The sequence below is a fragment of the Oryctolagus cuniculus genome, chromosome 1 (genome assembly GCF_964237555.1).
Source record: "Oryctolagus cuniculus chromosome 1, mOryCun1.1, whole genome shotgun sequence".
NCBI lineage: Eukaryota > Metazoa > Chordata > Mammalia > Lagomorpha > Leporidae > Oryctolagus > Oryctolagus cuniculus.
Window position 1 is genome coordinate 166,120,072 of NC_091432.1, and position 12,951 is coordinate 166,133,022.

The 12,951-nt window shown below is 46.1% G+C and overlaps 1 protein-coding gene across 12 annotated transcripts in view; it reads right to left on the minus strand.

The window, feature by feature from the left end:
* Positions 1 to 2,115: 2,115 nt before the first annotated feature.
* The window catches only part of GLIS3 (GLIS family zinc finger 3), a 797,279-nt gene continuing 786,443 nt past the window's right edge, over positions 2,116 to 12,951 (minus strand). For all 12 annotated transcript variants that reach the window (XR_011379800.1, XM_070051548.1, XM_070051509.1 and 9 more), the window contains 2 exons: positions 7,183 to 7,365; positions 2,116 to 6,311 (listed from right to left, as the gene is read on the minus strand). Coding sequence is in view for 11 of the 12 variants with exons in the window: in XM_070051548.1 (XP_069907649.1) it covers positions 6,175 to 6,311; positions 7,183 to 7,365 (320 nt within the window). In the remaining variant the exon portion in view is untranslated. The remainder of the gene's footprint in view (positions 6,312 to 7,182; positions 7,366 to 12,951) is intronic.

Consider the following 12,951-nt stretch of genomic DNA (forward strand, 5'->3'; position numbering starts at 1 on the left):
TTAGCAAATGACTCAAGACTCATGAATAACCGTATTTTGGAAACTACCAAATTTATCACAGGCTAGAGACACAAAGAAAGGCACGCACTTGTGCCCATGTGAATTCAGTCTCTTTCTCTCCCATAAGGATGAGAAGCCAACAAGCAGCACCATCAGGGCTGAGAAGCCCCAACTTGGGAACTAGGGAACAAGGCATGACAGGAAATGGGGGTGGGGAGGGGTGGGGAACAGGAGGGGACAGCTGCTGTCCCGCTGCGGGGAGGGGGCATATTGCAGGAACTGTCAAGGGCCCCTGATTCTCGGTGGTATCATTGGACATAAAACCCTGACTCCTTTCCCTGAAACCCCTGCAGGCTTTGAGAGGCAGCTCCAGCTTCTCATAAGAGCTGTGGCCTGAGAAAATGAAGGCTCCCATTTCTTGTAATCTCTCAGCATTTCAGAGGAAAAGGTTGGCGATGGCTGCCAAGATCCAGCAAATATTTGGTTAGCTTGGAAAGAATGGGTGCTCATTTTCCAATTCTCACAGATTTCTCTATGCCCAGTTCTTTTTATTAAAAACTTTAAATCCAGAGATAAAGTCGAATGGCACTCCAGGCTCTAAGCATTCATCTGTATCCCGGGGAGCAGAACCCAGGATCTAAACAAAGAAAAGCTCAATCAATAGAACTCATGCACTTCTCTAGGAACAGGACCCAGTGAAGCAAAGCAGAAGGGCTCCTATCTTGTTCCTTCCTTTGATAAGATTATTTATCGGAAGGGCTGGGGAATACTTTTTCCATTTAGAGTCAACAAACGATGGCCCATGGGCCAAATCATGCCCGTTGCCTTTTTGTTTTCTGTGTAGCCTGTGGATTAGGAATTAAAAAAAAATCTTTTTAAGGCGTTAAAGAGAATCAAAAGAATATTTTATGATATTCAGAAGTTAGATGAGATTCAAATGTGGGTCTATAAATAAAGTCTTATTGGAAGACAGCCTCACCCTTTTTTTTGCGTATTGTCTGGCTGATTTTGAGCTGCAGAGGCAGAGTGGAGTCACCGAGATGGAGTCCACTGTGACCTCAAAGTCTAAAATATATCCTACCTGACCCACTGCAGAAACACACTGCAGATCCCGGGAGCAGGGGACATAAGAAGAGGCTCTGGGTTGAGGGGCACAGCTTAGTGTACCTTCAGCTCTACCACTTAAGGCTCAGCTGTTCCCCCGAGAGCTTCACCAAATCACATCCACGCTAGGGACCCCCTTTTAGGGATCTAAGGAGCTGGGTCTTCTCAGCTTATTCCCACTTTCATAACCTTGAACCAAATAGTCTGTCTGCTCAGAGAAGGTGCACTGTCACCTCTGCTTGGTGTCTCCCCTTGAAACCTCTCTCAGGTCTTAAAGTGCAGCAAGGAAGTCAGAATGCTAAGGATAATCCTTTTTTTTTTTTTTTTTTTGACAGGCAGAGTGGACAGTGAGAGAGCAAGGTCTTCCTTTTGCGTTGGTTCACCCTCTAATGGCCGCTGCTGCTGGCACGCTGGGTGCAGGGCCCAAGGACTTGGGCTATTCTCCCAGGCCACAGCAGAGAGCTGGACTGCAAGAGGAGCAACTGGGATTAGAACCCGGGGTGCCGGCGCCGCAGGTGGAGGATTAGCCTATTGAGCCGCGGCGCCGGCCGAGGATGATCCTTGACCTGTGGCATCTTCAGCTTCACGGGCTTGGCCTGCAGTTGGGCCAGGTGGGCGAATATCCTGACCATGCTCTTGCCCAGGGATGGGAGCCGAGGTCGAGAGCTCCTCAGATGGCCTTCTGACGCCTGCAGAGTGGACAGAATTGGGGGGATGCAGGGAGCGGGTCACTGCCCTGTTCTCCTCCAGGCAATCAGTGGACGGCAAAAGTCAGGGAATCAGGCCTCAGGGAGCTGATGCTTGCGCCTTTCTCTGCAGGGTTTCAGGAAAACAGGGCTGCAGAGGCCCCGCCCCCATGGCCCTCGTGCTGGAGCCCAGCACCTGGGGCACCAAGCATGGGAGGCATTTCTGAAGCATGATGTAGCGCTCACACTGAAAAGGCACAAGTAAACCCCAAGCCTGAGCACACATTTCTCCAGTTTGTGAAGTGGATTAATAGAATAACCAATAAAACATGTATAAAAGCTTTAATTAAATCTGATGAAATAAAACTTCATGTTTTATTTATGGACACTCCCAACATGTAAAGGATTCAGGGGGACATTCATTTTTACTGCCATTTCGTCCTCATATCTATAATTAAATCCAGGCTGCAGCTCTGGCCCAAAGCAAAGCGGCCTTTTAAAGCTGGCCTTGGAGACTCCCCACCCCCCAATCTGCGTTTAATTATAATTACCATCCCCAGTACACAGGAGGCTGATGGCAAAACAAAACAAAATCATAAAACAAACAAACAAACAATGGGCCTGGCCATTGCGTTTTTAAGCCGATTTCCAGTTTTTTCCTATATGAAGTGCACAATCCCTTCATTTTACTTTTGACATAAAAAAAGGACTTCATGAAACAAGACAAAATAACTTATGATTATATGAAACATAACTGTGACAAATCACAAAACTATACATATTAATAGAAAAAAGTGTACCTAATTCTTTAAAAGATTTATGACAATAAGTACCAGATGTGCCTCTAGAGTAAAATCGGCCCCATATCCAGTATGATATATGCAGTTCATTTCTCTACGTGAGTGTATAGAACTATGTACAAGAATCTGTGTGATTTATGGAAAACAGATTTCCACTTTTTCCCCCAAAGTGCTTTATGTCAGCAACATTACACAGGATGCTTTGCTGTCTGTACAAAATAAATCTCTTCTTTTTTACACTCGCAATTTCTCCAATGAGTGTGTTTTTTTTTTTGCTTTATCCATGGCAAAAAAGAAAAAAAAAATATAACTGCAGAAATTCCTTATTACCAACAAAAAGTGCTGTTCAGAAAATGCTGCTATAAAATGACATGGTCAAAACAGTCAAATAAAATACTAAATAATTAAACTGAACATTTACAGTCACCATTCCCAATACTTCAAGGCACCTGGAAAGTCAAGGTTCTCGGATGGGGGAGTGGAACAGTTAGTCATCCCTGTTCAAGACTGGTATGTGCACCACAGCAGGCGACAGCTGGCAATCTGAAAACCACAGAACAAAACCAATATTCTGCTATCAGTGGAAACCACGCTGTGATCTCCTAAAGACCACTTTTGCATTTTAGGATCTCTGTAATTTGGGGGAGGTACAAGTAAAGGCAGATACCCCCATAAGATCACTACATAATTTAAATAATATTTAACAGCTGATCAGAGGCTAAATTACAACTGACATTTTGATGTAGTTCTTTTAGGGAATTAAGACATTGGAGGAAATGAGATGTCTTTAGACATACTGATTTTTTTTTTTTTTTAAGTAATAGGATAATTGGCTTTGGGCTGTGTGTGTTTTCACAAGCACCAGTCTTTGGTTTGGTTTGGTTTGGTTTGGTTTTTTGACACAAGGGCAATGACGATCTCTATCCAGATGTTTACATGAACAGTTACCTATCAAGATGAAACAGGACAGGAAATGGAAGGGAAAGATTTTGTTTAAGTTTCTATCTTTACTGTTTTCCAAAATAATGATGAGAGCATATACAAATCTTTCACTGTGCAAAAGCAAGCAAGGCACAAAGGTTAAGACTGGGAGGGGGGTGGGGGGGAGGTTCTGGAATGTAAGGAGAATGTGCAGTCTGGAGGGAGCCTCGATGTGTCCTGCCCTGGGTCTCTAATCTCAAACCTGGAGACATCAGGCAACACAGAAGGGCTGGTGAGGAGGTGCATGGGGCAACTTCTGGATGCTCCTGCAGGGGCTGGGCCTGGATCCTGCCGAGGGAGGATGCTCACAGGTGCAGCTGCTGCTCCTGCGTGGCCTGCCCTTGGTCCCTCCAGCCCAGGCGAGGCAAGACAGGGGCAGGAACACCGGGAGGCCACAGCTGGCACAGACGCATCTCCTCCCTCAGTAAGGGGGAGATGACATCCATGTCTCCTGAGGTTGTTTCTTGCTTTGCCCTCCTTTTTCCTTCCTATTGGAAATGATATAAAGCCACGAGGCAAGGCAGACAACATCAGCAGCACTAGTAACCTAGCCTTTTCATCTTTTTTTTTTCCCTCCTCACCATGAAAATGAAATGTATTTTGAGTTCCTCCTCAAGGCTTTAATATTTAAGGACAGGCAGATGTGGTCTCTCTGAAGATCCCAGAGTTTTCCCTTCTTTCTGGAGTGTGGCAGAGGACACTGGAGGCATGCTACTGTACTGACTCAGGCGGGGCTAGCACACACACGACCCTGCTTAGGCTGAGGGACACAACCCGCAGATGCTGCGGGAAGCCTGCTATGTTACATGTGTCCTGAGAGCTCACTTGTCCCCAAAGCTTCATGTGCCTGCTTTGGAAAAGCGGAGATTTTCGTCCAGTGGGTAACTTACTTCTTTTGCAGACTTGGATGTCGGCAGGATAGCTTTTCTCAGAACACAGCCCACTAGTTAGAGAAACTAGACCGACCAAGCAGACAGTAAGAATGAAACAAACACTTGGTTCTCTATCCATCGCATTCTGCTGAACGAACTCTGGGATCGAGTAGAACACTATGGATTGTGAGCCACAGAAGGACCTGTCGGGGACACAACCTGTCCCAGGATCCCAAGTCTCACATCAAGCTCTTTGTCTTACTGAAGTTTGTAAGTATCTCAGCTTGACAATTAACATTGTTTCACTGTTGTTCAGAAAACACCCTTTCAAAGACAGAAAAGAAATCCTGAAATGTGATGGCACCAGAATGTCAAGAGTTTACTGGGTCTTTAGGGTTTGGCCAATTTTTATAGCCTATGCTCATAGATTTGTAAAGGTGTCATAGAGGGTGACTCCTTATGTAGGGTTCACAGAAAACGGCCAAGAGCTGTGGGAATATTCCAGGCCTTCAAATCAGAGTTTCAGCAGAATGGTTGTCTTGTTTTGCCTACCTTTTGTGGCTGTCCCCTCTACCTTCCCAAGAGGTGATGGTCAGGCCGTGGTGGCGGCGAGTATGTCTGCACCACGGTCAGGGAGAGGGTGAGATGAGTGCAACAAGAGGGACAGACAGGGACCTCCTGGAGGAGGCGAGCAGAGGCTGTGCAAAGTGCGTGGCTGTCAGGCATCCCGAGTTTCATCTTCTCAGGGAACCTAGGCCCATGACAGAGTGTGTGGCCCCGTTCTCACACGTGCAGGCACCTCTCAGGTGGAGCAGCAGCGTGGAGGCAATGAGTGGAACAGTTAAATGACCTTTTCTTTACAACAAGGTCTTCCAAGTGGGGCTGCTCAACAGCTAACCCACGGAGGTTCCCTCATGTGGCCTCTGCTAACTGCCGTGGTAACATCCCAGGGGCAGGGCCAGGCAGAGTGACAGCTGTGGCAAAATGCATGTAGCTGAGGTGATTAAAGTAACAATGATTTCCAACCAAAGAACAGACTCCTAAATACATATATATATATATATATATATATGTATACATATACATATATATTCCATTTAAAATAGATGTAAATATGTCTTTAAGATGCAAAAACAACACTAGGTTGCTGGAATATAAAATCTTATTTCACTGTTGGAGAAACACAGAGAAGCAACTGGTTAGCATCGGAGTATCTGGGAGGAGACGGAAACCCAGGGAGTTCCCAAGTGTCAAGACCACACTGAGCTTAGGCCATGCATTTCCCTTGTCGTGCCTGGCTTTGCATGGCCCAGCAGGGAGGGAGAGCAGCTGAGGCAGCTCCCTCTGCTTCTGGTCACTGCCTCTGGTTGTCCCTCCCTACAGAGAGCTAGCAGCAGGCGTCATCCCCAAACTACACATTCATGTGCACATCAACTCCTCTGTGTCCTCGGCCAGTTGACCGCCAGGAAGTAACAGGTATCCAGCAGAGTGAGACTCTGAATTCCCTTTGCCAAACAGTTGTGCTGGTCAATGGGCCCAGCAAACCCAGAGAGCATGGAGCAACTGGAAACATTCCTGCGAGGCCGGCTCTGCCCATCCAGTCCTGCAGCGGCCCTGCAGCTTCCACTGATCTGCCTGGCGTCCTTTCTCGCACAGCCCGTGAGAGGGTGAAGACACCAGATGGCAAGCCACGAGAAGGTTCTGGATGTGCAGCAGAGGCCAGGGGAGCTTCTAGCCTTCGGTGTAGACAGAGGAGAGCTGGCTAGGACACCGGTCCACAGCACTGATTTGCAAGAATGTGGCATCTTCAGGCCCGCTGCGAAGCGACTCCCCAAAGAGGCCCGAGGAAGCTGACGGCAAATCATACACTGCAAGGGAAAGCACAGGACGTCAGTAACGTCAGTAACAACAGCCACGCCACGCCCACCCTGGGTGCCTGGCAGTGATGCAGTTCTCCGAAGACCACCCCCCCCCCGCCAGGGGGCTATGCGGGCAGCCTCCCTGGCCTCGTCCCTCAGGGACCTCAGTCTGGGAGCTGGCTGACTTGCTGACGGCTGGCTCAAATGTGACTCAGTGTGCACACTCCAGGCTCAGCGGGAGGGAAAGAAAAGCAGAAGTGTCCTGGGGAAACGTGAGTGTGACCTCCCGATGAAGGTGATGTCAAAGTGCAGTTGTAACGAGAGAGACTGTCAAAGTGCAGTTGTAATGAGAGAGACTGTCACAGAGAGAGGATGAGGGACGGAATAGTTCAGGAGGAAGCAGAGCCGGGGGTGGGTGTGGGGTGGCGGAGGTGGGGGCCCTGTTGAAGCTCACATGAAGACTCTGGAGGGAAAAATGTGTGTGGGCAGCAGCAGCTCTGGGGAGTTGGATGAGACCTAACCAGCAGGGGTCCTGAAGGCCTTGCAACTGGAAATCACTGCAGGTGTCTGAGCAAGAAAGGGACACGGGTCATCTTCCACTGTTAGAAGGCAATGCTCGTGCTTGAATGGAGGGCACAAAGGGAGACAGGAGAGGAAGACTCAGGGAGACTTGGTGGAAGGTTACTACCACAGACTGGGAGCATCAGCACCTGAACTAGGGTGGTGGAGGTGGGCTGGGCTCGAGGTGGGAGGAGGGTGACCAAGGACATTTCGGAGGTCGTTCAAGAGGATCTGGCATTGGCTTGTGCTGGGTCCAGTCTCATGTAGACCAGTCACTGGAAACCCACCTAGTCTCTCCTACGTCAGTCACCCCACACACCTGTAATGCCCGAGTGAGTTGAGAAGGCTCTGTGGAAAACATCAAAGCCAGCCTGGCCCATGGATGTGGGGACCAGGCAGTCCTCGAAGGAAGGCACCACACTGCAGGAGCTGACAGGCGGCCCGGTCCTCTGGGAGTCGGAGTAATGTGGAGGGCAGAAGGTCTGCAGCTGCCCGTAAAACCCTGAAAAGCAAGCACAGCACTGAGCTCCTTCCCAGCACAGCTTCCGAAGAATGTTCCAACCCAGCCAGAACCACACTCAGCCTGGCTTCCTAAGGCAAGATGCCTTCAACAGTCAAGGCTACCCTTAGTGGTGTGTGTGTGTGTGTGTGTGTGTGTGTGTGTGTTTAAAGATCTGTTTGTTTATTTGAAAGGCAGACTTACAGTGAGAGGGAGAGGCAGAGAGAGAGAGATCTTCCATCCACTGGTTCCCTCCCTAAAGGCCACAGCAGCCAGGGCTGAACCAGGCTGAGGCCAGGAGACAGGAATTCCATTGTGAAAGGCAGGAGAACAAATACTTGGGCTACCTTGCACTGCTTTACCATGAACGTTAGTAGGAAACTGGATCAGAAGTGGAGCAGCCAGGACACAAGCCAGTGTCCATATGGGATGCCAGCATTGCAGGCGGTGGTTTTACCCAATGCGCCACAGTGCCAGCTCCCCACCTTAGCTTTCAAGGCTGCTTTGTTTTCCAAACAAACATTTGGAATGCATTTACCTTCAAGAAATTTCCAAAGCTATGGGCTTAATATGCTTTTACTTAGTGCTCTAGTACCTGAGCAGATGGGCTGCTTCTTTTCTCTATACTTTGCAAAGAGTCCTGGAAAATATGGAGCAAGCAGGGGACATTCCTACCCCAAGTCCTCCCACCAATTTTGGAATGCTTCTTCTTTCTCAATTTCTTTAGTTCTACATTGTGGTCTGTTTTCATAGTTGGTAAGAACTTGTAGAATGCCAAACGGATGACCACAAGAGGTGGTTCAGCAACAGTGCGGCACTAAGTGATGGGAACATTAAACAGCCATTAAAAAGAAAACTCAGGAGTTTTTAACAACACAGAAACACCATTATACAGTTCAGTTAAAAAGAGCAAGATAAGAAATTGAATATGAAGACTAGGCTCAATTATGTGGAAGTCCATATATAGGATAAAGATGGCTAAGACACCAAACCCCTAGTTGTCCCTGTGTACTTGCTTGTTTCTTTGTTTTTACCTTTATGCTTTTCTGAAAGGTACTCTGGAGGCAGATTTCCTGGGTTCACCTGTTAGCTCTAACTACGAACTGACAATATAATTTTATAATATTATTTAATTAACTTCCTGGTACCTTGGTTTTCTAATTTGTAAAATAGGTGTAATGTTAACAGCTATATCTCATTAAGTTCTTATGAAGATTCAATGAGTCAATATTTACATATCATATAATACACTGTGATAGCATAATTATGAAACTAATACTTATATATACTTTAATGGTATCATTTATATAATATATGTGTTAAATAAGTAAAAGTCATAACAATAATGTATTTCTAAAAATAAATAGAATCTACTGACAGAAATAATACTTAAAGTAAGGCAATATGTAAATCCTTCAACAATAACCTCCTACTGTTCTGACACAGTAGGAGGCATGTGGCACAGCCCCAGCTCCCAGCTGAAATATTCTGGAATATTCTTGGCCCTCTGGAGATCTGAGCTGTATACCTCTTGTGCATGGTGTTGAGATCCCACACTAATTGACACACATCCGGTTTTCTTCATTTATCCCAGTGGGAGCTCAAAACAGCTACAAGTTTGGGAAGTTTCAAGGAATCTGGAAAGTGAAGTTGTATGTTTCAGCAGTTCCTGGGACTGATTCTGACTTTGGGTCCATGGCATCCAGACACATATAAACAGAGCGTAAATATCAGGAGAGAAACATCACCAGGAGCCACTGTAGTTAGTCTGTTACAATGCATGCCTTCTTTCTGAGCGGACAGACAATATTTGCTATCTATACCTCTGCCGGCTCTGCTCACACGCATCACCCATAAATTCCCTGATAGCACTCCTCAGTGTAATATGGTCTTCCAAAAGAAGACATTTTTCACTGAACTCCTACAACTCCCCAAATAGAGACATTAATCATTCAGGGACAATGACAGAGACTTCACTGGCGTTTTGTGAAAACCACTTCATTCCCCCGTTCCTATTTTCTTGTCTGTTTTTTCAGAAAGAGCAGAAACGTCACATGGCTTCAATCTATATTGGATGTTGTAATGTGCCTAAGTATGAAAGTTTGTAAAGTGGTAAAATACACTTGGTGAAGCTCACTATTAAACCCAACATTCTGGGCGCCCGCTCCCAGTCTGGATCTGAGCGAGGGGGGTGGAGCACACTCTAATTTCTGCCTTTGGGTATCTTGGCTACCACAAGAAACTGTCAAAACCAGAATGGCCTCGAAAGCATGTTTTATCACTTTAACAGCCAACTCAAGAGAAGAAAATCCTCTTTATTAAATCCCTCCCTCCAAGTAGCCGGTTACTAGGGATGCCAAATGCGCCCGTGTGGATGGCTGTGGTCACTCAAATCAGAGTTTTAACATTTCCATAAAACTAATGAAAAAATTTAAAAATGCCATTAAGATCTTACAACACACACAAATCCAGGGAAAGCCAAACTCAATTTCTGATGAATGGCTTCTGTATTCCAGGGGTTGGATTTCATGTGGCACATTTGGAAAAAACACTACTTCTCGGACCCAAAGCAAAATGTTAACACATTTCACGGACATAAAACCTAAGAGCAATGGCAAGGTCAGCCAACCTGTCAGTCAGTCAGTAATGGCCACCAAGTACTAGTTAGGACCAAGCGCTAGTTAGGATATTGTTGGAGAGATCAAAGAAATAAAGACAAAACCTTGTCCTTGAGAGTTGATAATATAGTTTGGAGAGAGAATACTACATGTAGCATAAGAATACACACATGAATATATAAATGGGCAAGAAATGTTAGTGGCTGCATTTAGTTATAAGGTTACCCCGCCTCCACTGCAGAAGTTGCTTTACCTCCAAGAATGCAAGAGGGCAGGAATTTGTACATAAGCTCAAAACTGTAGCTCTGGAAAGTCAAGAAAAGCCACTCCAAATTTTCAGTTTTGGGAAGCTTTCTTTTTTTTGCTCCTAAAAACAATTTCCCTCTAAAAATGATTTTTTCAATTATGAAAATATTTGGGGCTAATTATATCAACTAGAAAATGTACACTATTTATAATCAGGAAAAATTACTTCCATGATTCAGAAATGGTCAGATAAACACACACAAAACTAAAGTCTTATAACCTGTTTTCTCTCCTTATGTAACCTATGAGTTTCTTCACCTATCATTAATTCTTAAAAGCCTTTTTTCTTTACTTAGTTACATGACTATAATGATAGGGTTACATCAAGAGTTCACAGGCTGGCGCCGTGGCTCAATAGGCTAATCCTCCACCTGCGGCGCTGGCACACCGGGTTCTAGTCCCGGTTGAGGTGCCGGATTCTGTCCCAGCTGCCCCTCTTCCAGGCCAGCTCTCTGCTGTGGCCAGGGAGTGCAGTGGAGGATGGCCCAAGTGCTTGGGCCCTGCACCCCATGGGAGACCAGGAGAAGCACCTGGCTCCTGGCTTCGGATGAGCGCGGTGTGCCGGCCACAGCGGCCATTGGAGGGTGAACCAATGGCAAAAAGGAAGACCTTTCTCTCTGTCTCTCTCTCTCTCACTATCCACTCTGCCTGTCAAAAAAAAAAAAAAAAAAAAGAGTTCACAGTCACTCTTGCTGTGGACGATAATAAGGCAGCCTCATGACACTGGGTGTGGATTTCCTTCCCAAAGTGGAAGGGGGTGGGGGAAGCTAGCAGAAAAGGGAATTTGCATGACCAGATGTGATAATAGAAGGGCATTCTCTAGGGCAGTGCTGTCCCATTGAACTATTCCATGGTGACTGAAGTGTTCTTTATCTGCGCTGTCCAATACAACAGCTTGGTGTGATTACTGAGCACTTGAAATGTGGATAGTGCCCCTGAGAAACTGACTTAATTTTATTCAACTTTGATTAATTCATCAAATAGCCACACGTGGCTCATGGATACTGCACGAGACAGAACAGTTCTAGGACAATTTGAATTCCCAGGTTTAGCACAGTTGGTTTCAGGAATGTTTTTGATTAGATTCCTGAAAGAAAAACATATAACCCACTAAGAATTTAAATAAAAGCTGCATAAATGATTTTTAAGCTCTTGGCCTTCAAGATAGGAAGTAGTATATTAGATTCTTCATTACATCTATCTTTTCTTTACAAATATACCACTCAATCTTTGGAAGAAGAATCAAAGAATCAAACATATCAGTAAGTAAGCAGTGGTCACCCACTTGCAACCCTCAAGAGATTGAGTAGTTTTATGGCTAACCTGCCAAAGCATATCAATCTCCCTGGAGAACCTGTTTTCCCTTCTGGAAGCAGCAAAATGTAGGATGCATGTCACCATTTATGTGTTTCAGAGTGAGGGCCTAGGTTACCATGTGCATTGGCAGTAGCAACATGCAAGGAGTGTCTCCATTGTTTACACCTCACAGTGGTAGAATGAGGTGTCAACAGAGAAAGCTCTACTTAGCTGTGTGTATGCATGGATGGAAATTTTTTTTTCTTTTTTTTAAATTTATTTCAAAGGCAGAGTTACAGAGAGGCAGAGGCAGAGAGAGAGAGAGAGAGAGGGAGTCTTCCATTTGCTGGTTCACTCCCCAGATGGCCACCATGGCTGGAGCTTCATCGATCTGAAGCCAGGAACCAAGAGCTTCTTCTGGGTTTCCCACATGCGTACAGGGGCCCACGGACTTGGGTCATCTTCTACTGCTTTCCCAGGCTACATCAGAGAGCTGGATCGGAAGTGGAGCAGCTGGGACTCAAACTGGTGCTCATATGGGATGCCAGCACTGCAGGCAGCGACTTTACCTGCTATGCCATAGAGCCAGAGATCTTCCATCTGCTACTTCACCCCCAGAATGCCTTCAACAGCTGGGGTTGGGCCTGGCCAAAGCAAGGACTCAGGAATTCCATCTAGATCTCTCAGATGAGTGGCAGGAACCCAAGGACTTGGGCCATCATCTGCTGCCTCCCAGCTGTATTAGCCAGAAGCTGGATGGGGAGCAGAGGTGGGACTTGCTTTGGATGGAGATTAATACCATCTGCCTGCACCTTGTCAGGGTGCTAACGCATGATCTGTGCACTTAGTAGGTTGTTTATGTAGTAGATGGCTTTGCAAAACCAAATTCTTAGCTTCTTTTAAGATGAGTCTGAGGAGCTACCACCAAACTGTAGGCACCAGGAAAACATGCTAGACAGATGAGCTTCAGAATCAAAACTGACCCTTCCCTGCTGTGGGCTCAGCCTGGATCATGATGACAACACACAGATCCAGAGAGTCCATATGTGCGAGCAGCAACCCCTCACTAACATCAGAAGATTGCCCCAGAACCACTCCTCCAATCAGAGAGTGACCTACTCAGGCTTGGTATGGTCCTCTGTGAGACTCCTCCGAACAATGCTGAGGGCAATTGCTCCCAAGACCCTTCAATATCTTCATATGGGGAAACCCTTCAATTTCCATGAGATCCAACATATCAATCCAAGGATCTAGGCCAAGTACTTAAGTTTTTTGGTTACTCCCCAAACCTCAGGAGTCAATTATTCCTTTGACTTCTTAAGGAGAAACACTGACTAATTGGGTGTGCTCACCTTTGCTGCTATTTTAT